At 40.3% G+C, this 23533-nt stretch overlaps 1 protein-coding gene across 1 annotated transcript in view; it reads right to left on the reverse strand.

Annotated features, from left to right (window-relative positions):
• Positions 1 to 206: 206 nt before the first annotated feature.
• Positions 207 to 23533, reverse strand: part of LOC126291587 (uncharacterized) — a 121435-nt gene continuing 98108 nt past the window's right edge. The window contains exon 13 of the mRNA XM_049985120.1: positions 207 to 1469. Within this exon, the coding sequence (XP_049841077.1) occupies position 1469 (1 nt within the window). The 3' untranslated portion in view covers positions 207 to 1468. The remainder of the gene's footprint in view (positions 1470 to 23533) is intronic.

Consider the following 23533-nt stretch of genomic DNA (forward strand, 5'->3'; position numbering starts at 1 on the left):
CAAGTGCTGCTTTGAAATGAGGTGGTTATCACAGGAGAGGAATTCATGATGGGCTGCATAAAACAGGTCAGAAGACTGATGATGCGAAGAAAAAATGAAAAAGAACATACTTGAAACTAAGGATAAACAAAATTGTGCTGTAGTGTGATTAAGGAAACCAAGTGTGCAAGGGAAAATAAAGATCAGCATTTTATTGATGTTTGTAATTTCATTTTTATATTCATATTCATGGAAAATATAAAACCATCATGTGTACTATATACACTGTTCACACGACATTAAGCACAGATAAAAGCCATGAATATTTAAGTTATTTTGAGTTCCAGATTCCAGTGACTCGAGGTAAAATTAATACAGCATGTATTTACAACAGCCATCAAATATTTCAACATCACAGAAACACAGAATAAGCCATAGAACTGGAAGAGAGGAATTTGAAAGACAACACATGGTAGCTGCCTTAGATAATGAATTGAAGATACCAATGCTTGTCAATGTCTGAAAATAAGCTTACAAGTAAAAACATTAAAAACTTTATCACAGATTTGGTATCTTCAATGTTCAAGTGAAATACTTATTCCGTTTATAATTTAAGCATATCAAGATAAAATCTTATGCTTGCTTTAGTACTTCACAAAAGTATAAACCTGCAAGACAAGCATAATCTATGACGATCATGTAATCCATGAAATATTTGCATGCACATGTCTAGTTATGATCATCACATGCAAACAATTTTGTCAGTTTATTTCCTTCAAGTTTTCACAGTTAACCACTTTGTTACATCATTCCAAAAACTCAATCCCTCCCTTATTTATCACTGTATACAGGAGATATGCCACTTCTCAATATTCCACGGAGTGCAGATAGCTCACACAGAAAATTCAAGTAACATCCATTTTCTCCAGATTAATCAAATTAAATGCACTCTCCAAGCACAATTGCTCAGATTGTGACAAAAACCTTGAGGTACTAGCATAAATGTTCAATTTAAGGTGGAATGTAAGAAGCCTTGACAAACTTATCTTATCCTCAGGGACGTATTACCAAGCAATGGTGTATCTTCTCTTCCACATCTTCAAAATACATCAATTGTACCTTCCCAGTGCCCAGAAGTCATTTTACTTTAAACGTCACTTCAAACATACACACAACAAATGCTTCTGTACAATTATCTACTTGCTGTCATTTAGCTCCTGACAAGAGAATGTCAACTTCTCTTTTTTAAAAGATTAATGAGAAAGTAATGACTTCATTAAGAAATGCAATGAAAGTTGAGATGGTCACTTCAACAGAAGACAGCCAGCTTTGATACTTAAACCTGAAGTCCTTTATCAATGTCAATACGCAAGCTTCTGCTTACACTGTCAGTAAGCTGAGTCATTTCTGTAGCACCCAGATGACATCACAGGTGCAACACACTCTTGTCAGGCTTGTAAAAGAACATTTACTGCATCCACTTCAGGAATCTGAAAGGAAAAACTGATTGTCAATGGTCAGGTGTGTGACAACACTGAAAATTATTTCAAAATCATTTTCTGTTTCAATAAACTGAATCAGAACATGCTCGCAAGAAATTAATGGCACACACCCTCAAATTTTCATGAAGAAAATATTCTAAAGTGGCTTTCATTAAAAAATTAATATTTGCTCAATAGGTTATTCTTGTAACTGTTTACTGTACAAAACAATCTAAAATACTTAGAAACACCTATCTTTCAGCACAACTTATGTTCTGTAGTCCAGCTCAAAATATAGTATTCTGTATTATTCAAAGAGAGATGCTCTTCTTACGAATAAGCCAACAAAATTTCCCTAGTAAATGTTTTATTACACAAGATCATTAATACGCCTTTTATTTGCATCACATAACCTCTAATCTGTTCTCACTTCCTTCTGAAAATCAGTGCCACAGATAACTGTCAATTCTTCAGTTTACAGGTGAAGTTTCCCCTGAAGTACCTACGCAGTAGGCTCAAGCTTCTTACAGGCAAAATGGCATTTGATTATGTAGATGTGAGACTTTTTCCAACAGTGGTAATGCTATAATAAAATGATGAGTGGAAATGGAAAACATTCTGAGTGCCAATCGTTTCACAGAATACCTTTTCAGGGTTACTGTGTTCTCGGTACTCTGTTGCGTGACCCTAGAAATGTTGCAAGTGCCAAATAATGTAGAAAGGGTCCTATAAATTTATCACCAGATTGCACAGTCTGTGCGCAATGGTGCTTTGCACTATACATTCAACTTTTGTACATCAAGGGTCATCTCCACTTAGTCTGGGATAATTTGAAGAGCAAAACAAGTTTTTTCTGAGTTTGTTTTGTTTTGTTATGTTTTTAGATCACAAAACAGCTACAGTCATTAGCGCCAGTTCTGTGGCTTTGAAATGGTAAAAAAACAAATTGGAAATCAGCAGCAATGGGAGTGAAACTCAAAAAGCGGGGAAACAAAAAAAACAGAAGGAAAGCTTAGTAAATCACTATAAAGGGGGCGGGGTGTTTTCAGCAAAATGAGCTCTTCAAATGAGCGACATCATCTCACTGACAACTGAGTGCATCTCATCTGCTAAAATGGAAGAGAGATCAAGCGACAGCTGTAAAGGGGCACAGAGTAAAATAGGGGCACTGAAGTAAAAGGTGTCACCGTCCACAGTTGAGAGACGCGGGGACAAATTGGGGAGGATCGCCACTTAAAAGATGTCGATGGCTAAAAAGACATTGCCCTATCTGGAGTCTAGTTAAAATTACCTCTTCCTGACAGAGCTTGGGAGGAATAGGTCCAAGCACAGGGAAGAGCTTAGAGGTCCCGCAATATATTATTGGGAGGTGTAGACCAATGTGCGTGCCATAGAAGAGCAACACGACATAAAACACTCTGTAGGTCAGTGAAGGGACCCATGTGAACACCAGGCTGAGGAAGAGAGACTGCAGCCTTGGCTGCTATATTGGCCACCTCATTTCCATGGATAACAATGTGTCCTGGGATCCAGAGGAATGCCACAGAGATTGCCTGGACTAAGGCGTGATAGAGGCGGAGACCAGTCCACTCCTCAGGAGGTGCCCTTCAGAACACTGAGGGTGTTGACGGATTGCATACAGCGAGCCAAAATATAGGAAACTTGGGAGGACCAGCACAGTTTTCTGTCAAACTTAAGTCCCAAGGATTTAGTGATGTCCGTAAATGGAAGGTCGAGAGGGCCTAGATGTAGGGAAGGCGGAAGAAACTCCGTACGAAGTCAAAAATTTACACAAACGGTCTTACTGGGAGTAAAGCAGAAGCCAGTATTGATGCTCCAAAAATGGAGGCAATTGAGACATCCTTGAAGACGTCATTCAAAAAGGTTGGTCCGTTGAGAGCTGTAGCAGATCGCAAAATTGTCCACAAAGAGGGAGCCTGAGATGCCAGGAAGGAGACAATCCATCAATACATGATTGGATTTATGTTGATGGCAAACAGTACAACACTTAACACTTAGCTCTGGGGCACCCCGTTGTCTTGGGAGAAAGTACAGGAAGAGGAAGGGGGGTGGAGAGAGAGAGAGAGAGAGAGAGAGAGAGAGAGAGAGAGAGAGAGAGAGAGAGAGAGAGAGAGAGAGAGAGAGATAGGTCTTCACCCGCACTTTAAATGTGCGCTCTGTCTTAAATTCACGAATAAAAGAGGTAACCAACCCCAAAAGCCCCAAGAGAACCATGTGTGGAGGATGCCTGTCCTCCAGCAGGTATCATATGCTCTCTCCAGATCAAAAAATAGTGCTACTGTCTGACATTTTGAGAGAAAATTGTTCATGATATAACAGGAGAGAGCACAAGATTGTCAACTGCAGAATGATGCTTTCGGAAACCACATTGGGTAGGTGTTAAAAGGTTATGGGACTCCAGCTAAATGGCAATTCACCATATGCTCCAAAACCTTACACACACTACTCTTGAGAGATATGGGGCGATAGCTAGAGGGGAAATGTTTGTCCTTTCCAGGTTTCGGAACAGGAATGACTATAGCTTCCTGCCATCTTATGGGAAAAGTACTGTTGGTCCAAATTCGATTATGAAGGCGAAGGAGGTAACACAGCCTATGGTATGATAAATTCAGCAACATTTGAACATGGACACCATCTGGTCCTGGGCTGGAAGAGAGAGAAGAAGAGTGTGTTTGAGTTCCTGCATGGAGAAAACAGTATTATAGCTTTCAATATTTTGAGAGGAGAAAGCTGCACATTTCTTTGGGAGAAACGCTGGCAGGTAATCTGAAGAGCTCGAAATTTCAGCTAAGTGTTGAGCCAATGAGTTAGAAATTGCGACTGGGTTCACTAAGGTATCATGTGCGACAGCAAGCCCAGAGATTGGGGAGAAACTAGGCGTGCCACATAATTGTCAAATTCGACTCCAAACTTCTGAGGAGGGAGTGAAGGTGTTAAAAGAGCTATCACAACTGATGCAATGGCATTGTGCAAGTAACTGCTTATAGCGGATACAGTTGGCCAAAGTAGAATTGTGGCGGAAAACGCAAAGAGCACATCTCCGCTCGCGTACTGCATCAAGGCACTCCTCATGCCAGGGCAAATCGGAGGTGCCAGGTATTGAATGTTCTGCAGCTGTAAGAATAACTTCTATAACATGAGTGACCTGATCATCGATGTTAGGAAAGTGACAGTCATTGACTGTTGCTAGGGATGAAAAAGTGTCCAATCGGCTTGGGCAAACTTCCAGCATCTCTGGTGCAAAGACGGCAGTTATGGCTGAAATCTAAGGACACATGGAAAATGGTCACTCGAGTGTGTATCAGCAAGAGAGAACCATTCAAAGCTCTGAGTTAGCTGAACAGTAACGACTGCAAGGTCCAAATGAGAGAAATTTGTCATGGAGGCAGAAAAACTGCAGGTTCCCCAAGATGTGCTTCTTGGAAGAAGTCAATCAATAGAGTGCCTCACGAACAAGGATGCGGAGATCCCCAAAGCAGGTGGTGTGCACTGAAGTCCCCAACCATCAAATAGCAGGTGCGGGAGCTGACCAAGGAGATGAATATCTGCTCTTGCCATTGTTGTGGACGATGTAATGTATATGGTACAAAGAGAGGTGTATCCAGAAAGGGAAAGACAGACAGCAACAGCTTGGAAGGAACTGTTCAATGGGATTGGGTGATAATGGGCAGTATCATGGAGAAGAATCAAGTCACTCGTGTGCTGGAATGACATCAACAGAGGGGAGATCAAACTGGACTGACTGGAAATGATGGAAAACAAAGCGATTGTGGGGATTCAGCTTTGTTTCCTGAAGACAAGATGACGAGGATTGTAAGAGGATCAACAATTCATCCTGATTGGCTCTAATGCTGCAGATATTCCAATGGATAATTGACATAGGGTGGACAGAAAAGGGAAGAGAATTACCACGGTTGCTCTTGACTCAACAGCTGAGAGCCCGGCAGCCGACAACGTGGAACGGCATTCAGCCAAAGGCAGAAGATTCTGATCCATAGGCTGTTCGGGGGCAGCTCCTGCCACTAGTGATCGTCCGGTTTATAGGCCGCCAGCAGTGTACCTTGGCAACACGGAAGATGGCCGAGGGCAGTTACTGCCAAGTGGAGCTGTAGATGAGACACGCCATGGTGGAGAACGAGAGAAAATTTGTTTCTTATGAGCCTTCTTGGAAACAGGACGTTGAGATGAGGGAGGAATCTATGGTTGTGAAATCGGGGTGTGTAAAAAAATCTTCTGAAGTAGGCTCTTTTTGAGGTCAGGGTGTCTGATTTTGGGGCTCGTGATTTTGCAGGAGCTGATGAAGGGTGAGCTGTAGAGTGAGCAGGTGACAGTGGGGAGGCCCAATGGGCAATCTTGGTGCTGGCCGATCTGACAGCCACAGCATTAATGGTGAGATCACAAGTCTGCGTGGCTGCCTCCTTAGTAGGCGGAGGAGACCCAAGGACAGTGCTATATTTACCTGCTGGGCGCACAGTGGGCTTTCCACTGGTGAGTAACTTATGAGCAGCAAATGTAGACACGTTTTCCTTCACTCTGATTTCCTGAATAAGCCGTTAATCTTTGAAAATAGGGCAATCTCTAGAGGAAGCAGCATGGTCACCCATACAGTTGATGCAATGAGGGGATGGAGATGGACAAGCAGCCTCATAGGCATCCTTACCATACGTAATGCATTTGGCCGGATTGGAACAGGACTGGCTGGTATGATTAAACCACTGACACCGATAGCAACGCGTAGGGTTGGGGATGTAAGGGCGAACTGAAATTCTCATAGCCTGGTTTAATGTTTGGTGGAAGTTGAACTCTGTCAAATGTCAAGAAGATAGTATGTGTTGGTACCAAGTCCTTGTGAACACTTTTGATGACAATTTACAGCCGTTACGCCCTGGTCAGACAGGTAGTTTTGAATTACCTAACTGGACAATCCGTTGAGTGAGCGTGTACAAACCACTGTGTGTGATGAATTTAAAGTGTGGTGCACTTCCACCCAGACAGGGAAGGTGTATAGCACTGGAGTTCGCAGCAATTTTTATGGCTGGAGGGCACCGACTGTTTCTAACAACTAGGTACCATTTCGTAATTGGAAACGAGACTACATGACCTGCAATTGCGTCGACACCTTTCTGAATAATGAAATTTTAGGCTGTGCAGAAGTCTTTACCTTCTTCCAACCGGGAAATAAGGAACTGTAGCACTGATGGAAGATTGTCCATGACAGACTCTTAACTTTCACTTGTGAGCGGAAAATTTAGACAGAGGAAACCATTGCAGAAGTATCCCCCATGATTACTGGTGTCTCCAATGGTGTGCTGCTTCCTTGTGGGGAAGCTCTCCGAGGGCACTGCCGAAAAACAGACGGAGGCCCGTCAGCGGCTACATATGAGAATGTGTGGGTTGGCATTCAGACACACAGGGAGGGGAGAAAGAGAAAGGGAGGAACAAAGAAAAGAAGAGAGGTCTCAAACACCACAGTGGAGAAGAGGTTAAGAAGAAGAGGCAAGGGAAAGAGAAGGACAAAGGGAGAACAGAGACTGTCCAGCATAGAAAACAAAGTAGTGATACTATGACTTACAGCCGCCAGCACCTGTCTCCAAATGTAGGCACGTAACTTACTCCCATGGGGGGAGAAGGGGAAGGGGAAGGGAAGAGGTGGATGTAGAGGTGGGGGAGGGAGGGGGGAAGTAGGGATGGGTGATGGGGAAGGATGTGGAAAAGGAAGGTACACTGCAGCCTGGAAAGGAAAGAGCCACACTAGCTCGGGGTCCCATGCTCTCCACACACACATCCACAAAAGAGTTGTGGACCGCTGGGGGATTTTTCCTGAGTGAGCACAGCTTCTCCAACTGTGCCAGAGTTCACAATTATGAAGAAATAAAGGAAAGTGAGCAAGGCTTTTGTTCCCAAAGGTCTAAAAGAGATTTTTGAGTCAGCTGAAATTACAAACACATCCCATGCCATGCCATTCCCAAACATCTAACGTTTCTTTGATTTTAAAGATTCTTCTGAAACATCTATATGCAGTACAATCAAGGTGTATCACAGTCATCCATCTCTAGTAGCTATTAAAATTATTTTGCTGAAAAATAGAAAGGGGAACATGTCAATTTATTCAAAAGAGGAAAGATGGGATGACCAAGTCAGATGTATGTCATGCCACACTTCATCTGAAAGACCAGTCACATTTGTCAGTTGTAAAACACGAAGACCTGTTGATGGTGCAAATCTGCATTCTCAGAAAAATTACTTCCATTCAACAACACAATATTTCAATATCTTTAAAACTAGACACTAATATTTCACTGTGAATAAACACACACAATGAACCTTTGAATTGACAACTTTTTATTGCATCTAAAACGATAGCACTGCACTACAGTTATCTCTAGAGCTTCGTATCCGCATATTTATTGATTTACAGCATCTTTTATATCTTCCATTGTGTAAAAATGTATCAGAACGTTGTATTCTCCACATTTATACAGCAAATGAAAACAGCAGCAATACCATACATTGTAATACCATGCAGTTATTTAATGCACAGTTTACTATTTAGCCAGTAACTTACTTTAAACTTTGATTGCAAGTGCTATTAAAAACCACAGCAATTTAAGAGTAGTCAGTTGCTTATGTTAGCTGACATCACTATTGTCAAGACTACCAAGAGACTTCTATCAAGAAGGCATAAATAACTGTTTACTACTTAGCAATAACATGTAGTCATTTAACATGAGTGCACTTTCACAATACTACTGGCTCATGTATTTATTAACCCACTATTACTTATATTCATTGGATATGATCTAAATGTAACCAAATGCATATAATTGTGTGTGTGTGTGTGTGTGTGTGTGTGTGTGTGTGTGTGTGTGTGTGTGTGTGTGTGTGTGTGTGTGTGTGTGTACATTGCTTTTATTTGAATGTAGTTATATATTAGTTTAGGGAAGTGGTGAAGATGAGAATCACATCTGTAGCATTAAGAATGATGCATTTTTGTGGGGGATAGCATTCAGCCAATGGAAAAGCTGATAGTAGTGGGACACTGCAGGAGTGAAATGGTGATTGGGATTTTTCAGGTGAAGTGCTCAAAGAAGCAATTCTGACATGTGGAGTTCTGGAAGGATGCAGACCAGCCTCTGGTGGTGGTGGTGGTGGCTACTGTTGCTGCTGCTATCCTTAGGCAAAAGATAGATTTGCTACTCTCCAAGTAACTACTGCACCCCACATCCTTCTGAATCTGCTTACTGTATTCATCTTTATTCGCCTCCCCTACTCTTCACTCCAGTACTAAGTTGGTGATCCCATGATACCTCAGAATGTGTCCTACCAACCAATCCCTTCTTCTAGTCATATTGTATCACTAATTTCTCTTCTCCCCAACTCTATTCAGTGTCTCCTCATTAGGTACATGATCTACCCATCTAATCTTCAGCACCCTTCTATAGCACTACATTTCAAAAGCTTCTGTTCTCTCCTTGTCTAAATTTTTTATTGTCCATGTTCCCACTTCCGTGCATGGCTATACTCCACATACATACTTTCAGAACGGACTTCCTGACACTTAAATCTATACCCGATGTTAAATTTCTCTTCTTCAGAAACACTTTTGTTGTCATTGCCAGTCTGCACTTATATCCTTCCTATTTCGATCATCGGTTATTTTGCTTCCTGAAGAGCAGAATGCGTCTACTACTTTAAGTGTCTCATTTCCTAATCTAATTTCCTCAGCATCACCTGATTTAATTCGACTACATTCCATTATCCTCATTTTGCTTTTGTTGGTGATTATCTTATATTCTCCTTTCAACACACTGTCCATTCCGTTCTACTGCTCTTCCAAGTCCTTTTCTGTCTCTGACAATTACAATTTAATCAGTAAACCACTAAGTTTTTATTTCTTCTCCCTGGACTACTTCCTGCTCCAAATTTATCTTTTGTTTCCTTTACTGCTTTTACTCAATATACAGCTTGAATAACACTGAGGATAGGCTACAGCCCTGTCTCACTCCCTTCTCAACCACCGCTTCTCTTTTGTGCACCTTGACTCATAAATGCCATCTGGTTTCTTTACAAATTGTAGATAGCATTTTGCTCCCTGTATTTTACCCCACTACCTTTAGAATTTGAAAGAGTTTTCCAGTCAACATTGTCAAACACTTTCTCGAAGTCTACAAATGCTACAAACGTAGGTTTGCCTGTTCTTAACCTACCTTCCATGAGAAGTCTTAGGGTCAGTATTGCCTCATGTGTTCCTACATTTCTCTGGAATTCAAACTGATCTTCTCAGAGGTCAGCTTCTAACGGTGTTTCCATTCTTCTGTAAAGGATTCATATTAGTACTTTGCAACCATAACTAATTAAACTGATAGTCTGATAATTTTCAAACCTGTTAGCACCTGCTATCTTTGAAATTGGAATTACTATAGTCTTCCTGAAGTCTGTGGGCATTTCACCTGTCTCATCCATCTCAATTAGCAGATGGAACAGTTTTGTGATGGCTGGCTCTCCCAAGGGTATCAGTAGCTCTAACAGACTTGTCTACTCCTGAGGCTGTATATCGCCGTAAGTCTTTCAGTGCTTTGTCAAATTCTTCATGCAGTATCATAACTCCCACTTCATCTACCTCCTCTTCTATTTCCATAACATTACTCTGAAGTACATCTCCCTTCTAAGGACACACTATATACTCTTTCCACCTTTGTTTTCCTTCTTTGGTTAGGACTGGTTTTCCACCTGAGACAGGTGGTGTTTCTCTTTTCTCCAAAGGTCTGTAATTTTTCTGCATCTATTTACCCCTAGTGGTATATGCTTCCACATCCATACTTTTGTTCTCTAGATATTTGGACTTCCAGTTGATCTCACTTTTTAGACTTTTGTATTCCCTTTGACCTGCTTCATTTATTGTGTTTCACATTTTCTTCTTTAATCAATTAAATTCAGTATCTTGTGTTGCCCAAGGATTTCAACAAGCCTTCATCTTTTTACCTACATGATGCTCTGCTGTCTTCACTATTTCACCTCTCAAAGCTACCTATTCTTTTTCTACTGTATTTCTTTCCCCTGTTCTTGTCAGTTGTTCCCTAATGTTCCCTCCGGAAAATTCTACAAACTCTGATTCTTTCAGTTTATCCAGGTCCAATCTCCTTAGTTAGCCAACTTTTTGCAGTTTCTTCAGTTTTAATTTACAGTTCATAACCCATAAATGGTTGTCAGAGTCCACATCTGCTCATGGGAATGTCTCTCAGTTTAAAACCTGGTTCCAAAATCTCTTACCATTATATAAACAATCTGAAACCTTCCAGTGTCTCCTGGCCTCTTCCACATATACAATATTTTGACGATTCTTAAGCCAAGTGTTAGTTATGATTAAATTATGCTCTGTGCAAAATTCTACCAGGTGGCTCCCTCTTTCACTCCTTTCCCCAGTCCATATTCACCTACTACTTTTCCTTCTTTTCCTACTATCAAATTCCAGTCCCACATGCCTTAAAAAATTTTTGCCTCCCTAACTATATGAAAAGTTTCTTTTATCTCATCATACATTTCTTCACTCTCTTCCTCATCCACAGAGCTTGTTGGCATATGAAATTTGAATATTGTGGTGAGTGTGGGCTTCATGTCACCTTGGCTACAAGAATGCATTTACTATAGTGTTCATAATAGGTTATCTGTGTTCACATTTTCTTATTAATTATTAAACCTACTCCTGTATTACCCATACTTCATTTTGTGTTTGTAACCCTGAATTCACACGACTGGAAGTCCTGATCCTCCTGCCACCGAACATACCTAATTTCCACTAAAACTTTAACCTATCCATTTCCTTTTTTGAATTTTCTAACTTACCTGTCTGATTATGGAGTGTGACATTCCACACTCCAATCCATAGAACGCCAATTTTGTTCCTCCTGCTTGTGGTAATGAGTGGTATTCAATCATGGAGATGTTCGATCCTGGGCGTTGAATGGCCACTACCATACTTTACCTTCTGGAGGGACCTTACATTTCAAGGGGTCAAAGCACTTCAGAGGGGGACTAACTATTTACGAAACTACTATGGGAATGCTTGAGAAAACAATGTTCCTGATTCATTAATTTAAAAAAAGTCCAGATGCTATGTGATGGCTGTGAGAGCAGTGTACAAGTAGGTGGTGGAAGATCAAAATGGTTTAAGACAAATAGAGATGTTCAGCAAGGAAGTTTGCTCTCCCCTTTACTCTTCATTACACTTGTGGACACAATTATGTAAAGAATTGAAGAAGAAGAAGAAGAAGAAGATCTCAATGCTTTGTGTTTGCTGATGACATTGCCATTTGGGAGCGATGGAAATGGAGGTTCAGAGGAGACTAGATTATTGGAACACAAAATTCAAAAAATTCAAGTTAACTGTGGGTAGGAACAAGACAGTGGCAATGAAGATGAGCAGAACACCCACACCTTGTCCCATCACACTGGAGGGGGAGAAGGTTGAATGTGTGAAAAGCTTTCACTACCTGGGTAGCATCATATCACACACTGGAAGTTCCAAATTAGAAGTCTTAAACAGAGTAACAAAAGGATCTAGTTTCTTCCACCAAGTTGAAATCTAATCTGAGACAAGGAAGTCTCTCACAGAGCAAAACACACTGTGTGTAAAACTTGTCTCCTACCAATCATGATATATGTAGTCTAGAGGCCTGTGTCACAAATAAGAGAGAAGGGAGTCAAATACAAGCATGTGAAATGAAGTTCCTTGGGTCATCTCTACAAAAGGAGAGACCTGCAGATGATATTGACTACAGAGGAGAGGATGAGTGCTTTGAGATTGAAGTGATTCGATCATGTGAAGCGAATGCACCTGACCAACTCCACGCCAGTATTTGGAGATGAAGTTATGAAGAAGAAGAGTTGGCTGGCCTAGAAAGAGATGGACAGATTAGGTTAAGGAAGATTTCAATATGAGAGGAGTAAGATGAGATGTAGTGGAGAGGAAAAAGCTATACCAGGACAGAAACCAATGGAGGCATATTGTTCATCTATTTCCTGCCTAGCTCAATGGAACTAAGAATAGACAAGAGTATGAGTTACTATCCACTGCATCACCTGTGTATTTGTGAATGAGGCGGTGAAAGTTCACGTATTGTGATTACACAATGGGCTTAGTTTTTGGGTATTTTTGATGATTATTTAGTTTGGAAATTTTGCTACCATTCTTTTAGTGCTCTGAACTAACTTTACCAGATTTGATAAGGGTATTTGTTGTCTGTATTCTAGCTGAATATCTTAAGACCACTTTCTTTGAGATGCCCTTTCTCAAATGAACAATATTCAACATGATTCTCAGTCGCATACATCACTTACAGACATTATAATCAACCCTTGTTATTAAATTATTCATTTAACTTTTATTTTGTATTGCTGTCTATTTTATTGATTCACAATTCTAGACAATGCATACACTATTTGACTGAAGGATGACAGCTACAGGTTATTTGTCGCAAATCAGGCGTGGGGCACGAAAGACGTGCACTGCTTGATACTATGACTAAATTGAGCTATTATTTTTAATCCTTTGACTGCTGGGGACATGTTAATTCATCATGCCTCACCGTTCCCCTGGTGCACCTGACGTTTACAAGTGCAGGCCTGGGGTCTTCCCTACAGCACTAAGGACGTGTTGACACATACCATGCCACAGGCCTTTCCACAGCTACGGACGAGTTTAGGTGAACTGAGTCACAGCTACCTGATCACTACCAGTGTGTAAACATGCAGAGCTGTCTTGCTGCCCTGCTCTTCTAGTCACTGTTCAGTGGTCTGGCAGTTTAGTTTGAGAGTGCATATATATTTATTGCTGTGTTCCCTCTTTGCAGTATTCTACTTCAGTCCTGCATTTTTTTAAGTTTTCTTGTTTTCTATGTGAGAAATGGTTGATATGATACTGCGTGAAGAGTTTGACAGAACACTGAAAGACCTAACTCGAAACAAGGCCCTGGGAGTAGACAACATTCCATTAGAACTACTGATGGCCTTGGGAGAGCAAGTCCTGACAAAACTACCATCTGGTGAGCAAGATGTATGAGACAGACAAAATTCCATGAGACTTCAAGAAGATTATAATAATTCCAATCCAAAGAAAGCAGGTGTTGACAGATCTGAAAATTACCGAACTACCAGTTTAATAAGTCACAGCTGCAAAATACTAATTCGAATTATTTACAGACGAATGGAAAAACTGATAGAAACTGACCTCGGGGAAGATCAGTTTGGATTCCGTAAAAATATTGGAACATGTGAGGCAATACTCACCTTACAGCTTATCTTAGAAGAAAGATTAAGTAAAGGCAAACCTACGTTTCTAGCATTTGTAGACTTAGAGAAAGCTTTTGACAATGTTGATTGGAATACTCTCTTTCAAATTCTGAAGGTGACGGGGGTAATATAAAGGGAGCAAAAGGCTATTTACAATTTGTACAGAAACCAGGTGGCAGTTTTGAGAGTCTAGGGGCATGAAAGGGAAGCAGTGGTTGGGAAGAGAGTGAGACAGAGTTGTAGCCTCTCCCCAATGTTATTCAATCTGTAGATTGAGCAAGCACTAAAGTAAACAAAAGAAAAATTCATAGTAGGTATAAAAATCTATGGAGAAGAAATAAAAACTTTGAGGTTCGCCAATGACGTAATTCTGTCAGACAGCAAAGGACTTGGAAGAGCAATTGAACGGAATGGACAGTATCTTGAGAGAAGGCTATAAGATGAACATCAACAAAAGCAAAACGAGGATAATGGAATGTGGTCAAATTAAGTCGGGTGATGCTGAGGGAATTAGATTAGGAAATGAGACACTTAAAGTAGTAAAGGAGTTTTGCTATTTGTGGAGCAAAATAACTGATGATGGTCGAAGTAGAGGATATAAAATTTAGACTGGCAATGGCAAAGAAAGCATTTCTGAAGAGGAGAAATTTGTTAACATCAAGTATTGATTTAAGTGTCAGGAAGTCGTTTCTGAAAGTATTTGTATGGAGTGTAGCCATGTATGGAAGTGAAACATGGACGATAAATAGTTTGGACAAGAAGAGAATTGAAGCTTTTGAAATGTGATGCTACAGAAGGATGCTGAAGATTAGATGGGTAGATCACATACCTAATGAGGAGGTATTGAATAGAATTGGGGAGGAGTTTGTGGCACAACTTGACAAGAAGAAGGGACCGGTTGGTACGACATGTTCTGAGGCATCAAGGGATCACCAATTCAGTACTGGATGGCAATGTGGATGATAAAAATTGTGGAGGGAGACCAAGATATGAATACACTAAGATTCAGAAGGATGTAGGGTGCAGTAGGTACTGGGAGATGGTGCTTGCACAGGATAGAGTAGCATGGGGAGCTGCATCAAACCAGTCTCAGGACTGAAGACCACCACCACCACCACAATAACAACAACAGCAACAAGTGTGAAATGTCACATTCTCATGGTACAGATAAAGAAATCCCGGATACACTCACTAAGAGCGATAGTGAGTGAATTATCAAACACTGCTAGCAGTGAGCAGTCTTCAACAGAAGAAGAAAGCTGGAGTCCTCAGCCCTTTACATCAGAGGGGAGACCGAGAATTACAGTCAACAGTTCCTGAGCATCTGAGGAATCAAAGTGGTAGTGAAACTGTTCAGAAAAGAGTGCACTAAAGTCACATTTGACTGGATTCCATCCATGAAACTATTACTTCAAGGACGAGTTAAGGTAACTAATATCAGTTAGATACTGACCCTAACATTCTTTCATTTTTTTGTGATAATTATGTCTCAAGAACTGAAGATTAGACGAATCATCTTTACATTTACACCAGAGAAAATACAACAATCTGTAAATTCTCAACTGTCCAAGTGGAGACAGAATGGATTTGAGGAAAAGTTTTGTTTTGTTGCTATTTTCCTTCTAGTGGCCCAAGTCAAAAAGTTAAAAATTAAGTAATTATTGGTCCACAGAGACTTTTGAACAACCGTTTTCAGCAAATTTATGCTGCAAGAGTTTTTGTCCACTTCTGAGAATTTACACTTCAGTGATAACTCTGCAAGACCTGAAGGTAACAGTCTAAAATTATGACAATTCTTGAACTAGTTTGTAAAACGTTTTGTAATTAACTTTGCCCACATCGAAGGCTTTGTATAGATGAAAGCGTCTTGCTGTTCAAAGGAAAATTGTCTTTTAAGCAATTGATTCCAACCAAGCAAAGTAGATTCAGAATAAACACATTTGCACTGTGCGACTGTCAGAGTTGATATATTTTGGATTTTATTGTATGTACAAGCACAACAACAGAAATTGGGTTCCACAATATGGGAAAAGTGGCAACATAGTGGCAGCTCTTATGGGACTGTGTTTGGAATAGGGTCATATTCTGTATGTTGTTGATTGGTACTCCAGCCCAGACCTGTTCCTCTGGCTTCAGAACCATTGAACACTGTTCATAAGAATAGACACAACATGCCGAAACTTCAGAAGAAATTAAAACAAGGTTAAACTGTGTTTTTAAATCCATTGACGAAGTCCTTGCTATCAAGTGGTGTGATTAGAGAGATGTGTGCGTGTTGACCACAAGTCACACAACACGAAAGGTTGAAACAGAAGACTGACAGACATACTGACGAAAAAATAAAGAAACTGCAAGGTATTGTAGATTACAATTCGAGTATGGGTGTAGTTGACTTCTGACATGTTACTGAGCTCAGTGGGATTTGACCATACCCCCAATCAGACCCCACATCACAGCCATTCTCAACACTGTGAATAAGAACCTTTTGCTGTCAAAGTACATGGAGAACCAATTGTGAGCTACTCCATACTGGTCCAGCTTCTGGAGCAATATTTTGTGATCAACAGAAATGCCTCAGTTAAATCAAAAAATATGCCTAATATTTCAAACCTTTTGTTTAATCCATCAAATACCTCTGAGACAAAAGACTATGTAGCATTTTCAGCTGTTAAATGAGTTCTAAAGCCAAAATGTATATTTGATAGCAAATTGTGTGATATAAAATGATCAACTGCCCTTACATAAACACAGCCTTTTCCGATGGCATAGAAATAGCCCTAAATTGTCTAAATTATCCCTTTCCCCTTTTCTGTAAAGCAGCTTTATTACTGGGTAATCATTCAGGAAACTGACCATTCTTAAAGGAAAAATTGCAACTATGGCTAAGTAGAAGGCTAACATGTGCAGCAAAGTACTTTAATATTCTGCTATGCACTCCATCATATCCATGAGAATCCTTAGTCTTCAGTGATTATTGACTTAATCTCCCTTTGTCAGTATCGACAATTACTTCATACATCAGTCTCAGAAATGTTTTCCAGGAGAGTTATATGATTCCCTGTAGCAACTAAATTTTTATTTGAGAAGGAAGGTTGCTACTCACCATATAGCAGAGATGCTGAGTCACGATAGTCACAATAAAAGAAGCCTTTGGCCATTAAGGTGGCTGAGAGTGAGTGAGTGAGTGAGTGAGTGAGTATACTGCTGAAATGGCCGAAAGCTACAAGTGTGTGAATCTTTTTATTGTGCCTATCGCGCCTTAGCATCTCCGCTATATGGAGAGTAGCAACTTTCCTTCTCTGGTATTATTGCTAAATTTTTATTTCATTTACTAGCAATACTCAGAAAATGATTCTTAAATACTGCACATGTGATTTATCAGTAACAAATGTTTTACTGTCAACTGACTTTGTATCATTGACCTTGTGCTACTGACCCGACACTTCCTTCACAACTGACCTCACAGTTTTAATTTTATCCTGTGAATTAGCTGTTCTTTTTGCATATCACATACTCTTTGCCTTCCTAACAACATTTTTAAGCTTCTTACAGTAATGTTTGTAATGGGCTACTGTAGCTCCATAGTGACTACTTCTAACACTTTGATTTAATTCCCACTTTGTTCCACGTGATATCCTTATCCCACTTGTCAGCTGCCCAGGCTGCCAGTTACTTTTAGTACCCCATGTAGAACATTCTAATGGAAAGCAACTCTCAAAGAGCATGAGAAATATGTTAAGGAAAACTTAGATAACTATGTTGTTAGCACTATAAACATCCTGCCAATCGTGTTCCTTAAAGAAGTTTAAAAACTGTTGCCATTAGATTAGCTTTCCTACATAGTTTGTAACTGTGTGTGACATTTGTTTGAGTACAAAAGCCTTTTAGTGCTAAAATTTGTGCATCATGGTCTGAAAGGCCATTCACCCTTTTACTAACAGAATGCCTATCTAGTAATGAAGAATGAATAAAAATATTGTCTATAGCTGTGCTACTGTTCCCTGCACCCTAGTTGGAACAACCAGTGTCTGCATCAGATCATATGACTTTAGGAGATCTACCAACATCCTATTTCTTGCACCATCAAGTACAAAATTTATATTGAAGTCACCATATGTATCTAATTTTTGATACTTCCTATGAAGTGAACCAAGAATCCCCTCTGAAGTCAGACTTAGGGTACCTATAAACAACTATTAGAAGTTTAGTTTCATTAAATTCAACTGCCCCTGCACAACATTGAAATATCTGTGCAGTACAGTGCAGTGCAGTGATGCATTCAAATGGAATACTGAGTATGTACATAGCTACTCCCGCACCCTGCAATGAACTCCTTGAAAAACAGCCAGCTAATCTGTATCCTGGTAAAGGAAGCCTCTGAATTGTCAAATTATTGAAGTCTTACTCCGACATACCAATAATTTCGTAGTCAACATCTACAAGCAGTTCACTAACTTTCTCTTTAATACATCATATTTTGATGAAATATGCTAATTTCTTCTCTACTTGGAAACATGAATTCCTCTGAATGTGAGCCCTTAGTTAGAGGGATTTCCTTTAAGCAGGTACAAGGGTTGGAACTTAAATAATGGCAACTATTTATTCACAACTGATACGAAAGATTTACATGTTTGCACCTGTTACTGTTTGAAGTAGTCACCAGCATTGTGTGGAAACCACTGCCAGCGATGTGGAAGGCATAGTATACTGTTAGGAGAGCCTGTTCTGTTGATGGTGCAAATGGAGTTATCTACTGCCTGTCTAATCTCTGGAACAATTCTGAAGTGAATGCCACTAAGTGGCTCCACCTTTGGAATCAAAGTCGCAAGGACTAAAGTCCGGGAAGTATGGTGGATGATACATTACTTCCCAGTCCCATCGACCGAACAGAGCAGCCACAGCTTGCACTGTATGCGTCAGTGCATTGTCTTGCAAGATGATGGGTTGGTTGCACAGAAAGTGTCACCACTTCTTTCACAAAGCTGGTCACAGATGATGATTGAAAAATGAACAGTAATGCGATGTAACTCCTTGCGACTTATTTTATTCTGAAGATGAAGGACCCACTTCATGGGATTTGCTTCAGAACTGTTCCAGAGATTCAACAGGCAGCAGACCACTCCATTCGCACCATGAACAGAACAGGCTCTGCTAATGTTATGTTACACCTTCCACATCGCTGGCAATGGGTTCTACACAATGCTGGTGACTACTCTGAAGGACAGTAACAGGTGCAAACATTTAACTCTTTTGTATCGGTTGTGAATAAATAGTTGCCACTAACTTCCAACCCTCTTATAACTATCAGCTCACTTCAATCTAAAAAAAGGTGCAACTCTAACACCAACTACCACAGGAATTTTTCCTACGAGTGATTGCACCACCACCCACTACACTGTCACTTATATGTCAGCCTCCCCTTCCCATACCTATTGAGGTGCAGGCCATGCCTAGTGAAACCCGATCTACTGGTAGATTCAACTGGCACCACTGCAATGTGATGCATGGCACTGCCATCAGTGCCTTCTCCAGCCTCATGTTAACATGCCTAACAGTTGCATTAAGATGAGGCTGATCATGACACCGTAACAGTTGCACTAAATGCACATTAGTGCCACCAGTTTGAGTAGCTATCTTTACCAGGTCACCTCCTACATCATATTTCCCATCCCTATCAAGACTATTCCCTCCATCCCAAATTACAACCTGATCCTCTTTCTTACAATTCCTACATACCTCCCCTATGCTGTCAGTCACCTAAGCCAACCCTGCACTAGGCTTCACAGTGCTGTGACCTGGTACTCCCAACACTTCCTGCAACTGCTGGCCCACACCTCTACTGTGTTCTGTTAGACACTGCAACTGACTTAGGCCTCCTAACCGCTGGGGACTGCTGCATGTTTCCTACACCTACAGCTACAAGAGGCTCCTCTCCACTCGACAAATGCTGAAATCTATTGTGTATATATGCGAAGTACATATGTCTGAATACCTCTCCCTCCCAGCTGCCTTCTTGCCAACTGCCAGTTCCCATTCCAGCACCCTTTGCCCTTCTCAACCTATCTAGTTTCTGCTTTGGGTATTGTAACTGCACCTGAAGGGCACAGATCTTACGCTCCTGCTCCTGTATCAACTGATTTCTACTACAAATCCTGCATTCCCACAAGAAGATCTTGCCAGAATGCCCACTGGCTTCCCCACTGCATCCCCCCTCCCCCCCCCCCCCAATGAAAATACTTTGAACAAATCCCACACTGTAACCCACTACTCACAAACATATGACAAAGCCCACACTCCACACTTGGTTTTACAGTTACTGAAAAAAAGGTAAACGTCTGTTACATAAGTTCAATTACACCAGTAGAACTAGCAACAGTGGTCTCAAAATTCTCTCTTGTAAGAAAGAATTTTTTATTAATACTAATAAACCACGAACAATTCCAATACCAACAAAACTTCACACAATTTATTACCTAAAACCAAAAACTCAAACAGCCTTTGGAACACTCAATGAAGTGAAAAACCGTGAATGAAAATCTTATTGAAATATTTCACTACAAACAATAAGAAACAAACTGGAAACTACTACAAGAAATATACTAAACAACTTCAATGACAGAAAACTCTGTTAAGACAGAATGTTTCCAAGAGTATTAAACCATTATTTCGACAAACAGCAAGAGACACGGTTGCAAACTACTAAATTTAACAACTGTATAACAGTGCACAAACAACTTTGTCAGAACTTATGAACCGCTACAGCTGAAACTGCCATTTGCACTACATTCAGCACTTGGAAACTACACTGAAGTGTTAAGGAGTGGGAAAAATTGCCCACCTCAGGGACCCAAGAACCCATTCACATTTCAAGTGAGTGTCACTAACTCGCTGTCACAATATTTTGGTGCCATGGTTTCTTATTTATACTGGGAAAGTTACACCAAGCTGCCCCATCTGAGACCTCTCCGTTCCATGTGTGATGTACTGAGTCATCACTGCACACACGTCACTGGCATGTGCACTTCCACACCGAGTCCATGTGCTACCACAAGTGCCCTCCGTGGCAAAAATTTGCCTCACTGGTTTGACCAATTTTAGCACAATGGTAGCTACACTGATTTTACTCTGTGAAGACAGTCGACGAGGAGAATTTTTGCTACCGGAGGCAGACTTGCAGCAGAAGCAAATGTGCTCAAAAACACCGTGAGACCAGGTACACCAAATGTAGGAGGGAGGCACTCTTGACAGAGAAGCTCGGTATATCTGCCCCAGTATGTATCTGAAGACAACTAGAAGATAGCACCAAAATATTATAGCACTGAGTTACAAAAATGTCAGTTCACCCAAAATTTCATGGAACAATCCGTAAGGCAGGAAATTTTAAATTTCACACTCAGCACATGGCCACTGAACATACTCTTTACCACAATCCAAGGAGCTGGAGTGTCCACTACATCAGGTAACTGTGGGCCAAGTATTGTCATGCTGAAAACAAGTTTTTCAACACAAGGATGCATGTTTTTCGAGGATTTGAGCAGAAACTAAGTGAGGCAGCAGAATATATCACAAGAGGAGGCAGGAAAATACTAGGAATGGAACAATTATATTTTATTGTCAATATTAATGAAAATTGGAGGTGAGGTAACTAACTACAATAGGTAAGAAGTGGAACTGTGGAACTGTGATGACTGGAACAATATTGAACAATTCAGAGGAGGAAATTGTAACAAGAAGTTGTGCTCTGGCTTAAGTGTGTCAATTGTGTGCCTGCTGTGATTTATCATTTAAACCTGTAATTTTCGAAGGGAAATTTTCAGCATGGCTGTCATCGTCATCGTCTTCTTCAGTCCTGAGACTGGTTTGATGTAGCTCTCCATGCTACTCTATCCTGTGCAAGCTGCTTTATCTCCCAGTACCTACTGCAGCCTACATCCTTCTGAATCTGCTTAGTGATCCATCTCTTGGTCTCACTTTATGATTTTTACCCTCCACACTGCCCTCCAATACTAAATTGGTGTTCCCTCGATGTCTCAGAACATGTCCTACCAACCGATCCCTTCTTCTCGTCAAGTTGTGCCACAAACTCCTGTTCTCCCAAATTCTATTCAATACCTCTTCATTATTTACGTGATTTACCCGTCTAATCTTCAGCATTCTTCTGTAGCACCACATTTCGAAAGCTTCTATTCTCTTCTTGTCTAAACTATTTATCGTCCACGTCTCCCTTCCATACATGGCTACACTCCATACAAATACTTTCAGAAATGACTTCCTGGCATTTAAATTTATAATTGATGTTAACAAATTTCTTTTCTTCAGGAACGCTTTCCTTACCATTACCGTTCTACATTTTATATCCCCTCTACTTCGACCAGCATCAGTTATTTTGCTCCCCAAATAGCAAAACTCCTTTACTACTTTGAGTGTCTCATTTCCTAATATAATTCTCTCAGCATCACCTGATTTAATTAGACTACAGTCCATTATCCTCATTTTGCTTTTGTTGATGTTCATCTTATACCCTCCTCTCAAGACACTGTCCATTACGTTGAACTGCCCTTCAAGTCCTTTGCTGTCTCTGACAGTTACAATGTCATCGGTGAACCTCAAAGTTTTTTTATTTTTCTCCATGAATTTTAATACCTACTCCAAATTTTTCATTTGTTTACTTTACTGCTTGCTCAATATACAGATTGAATAGCATCGGGGAGAGGCTACAACCCTGTCTCACTCCCTTGACATCCACTGTGTCCCTTTCATGTCCCTCTACTCTTAACTGCAATTTGGTTTCTGTACAAATTGTAAATAGCCTTTCACTCATTGTATTTTACCCCTGCCACCTTCAGAATTTGAAAGAGTATTCCAGTCAACATTGTCAAAAGCTTTCTCCCAGTCTACAAATGCTATGGCAGTAATCAGAGTGAAAATAGTCTTATAAAGCAGTGACAAGTAGGGGTGCTAACTGAAGGCTATTACAGTTTTAGTTAATCACTATTAGCCATACTAATTATAAGTGCTGGTCCCTAGTTACTGAATATATACCAGGCATTATCTATTAAAACTTAATAAACTGATTTTTTTCCAAAAAGACAAAAACTGGCACAGGATTGACACTAGTCACATGGAGACAACTCTTACCCTTCCCTTGTGTTTAAGATACAATCATGAAATCCGAACACCAAATGGACTCCAGATGCAATGTGCGTTCACAAATTTAGTCAGTGTTGGCAAAGTAACAGTTATTACCTGACTGTTTAACAACAGTGGCAGTCAACATTTAACACACTTCTCTCAGACACTAAACAGAAAATATTTTGCAAGAAATATTTTCATCTTTAGCAACTACTAAGTAATCCAGAAAGCCAAACGACCCATCTTTGAACTTAGCATATAATTATCACAACAAGTCTAGTACCTTCCGATCAATACAAACTAACTTATTAACTGTTACACTGGATGGGATGCATTGAGTCTTCTTCAGACTTTGGAGACTGGCCGCTTACAAGAATACTGTGCCCAGGAAACTGGCCAGATATGTTGTTTGAAGCATCTTGCAAATATGTAATTATGTATGTTCAAGAGAAATATATACAAAAAATAAAAGGCTTCACAATTTTTCTTATTTGCTTTAGTTCTTTTACAGATTACGAATTTTGAAATTACCCAATTACTTCAATGTGATCACATAGGCTCAGCCATTCACAACAACAGCTGTTATGTTCATTAATGTTTCTTTAGAAAAACTGTAGAAATTGACAACAGAA

The sequence above is a fragment of the Schistocerca gregaria genome, chromosome 9 (assembly GCF_023897955.1).
Source record: "Schistocerca gregaria isolate iqSchGreg1 chromosome 9, iqSchGreg1.2, whole genome shotgun sequence".
NCBI classification, from domain to species: Eukaryota; Metazoa; Arthropoda; class Insecta; order Orthoptera; family Acrididae; genus Schistocerca; species Schistocerca gregaria.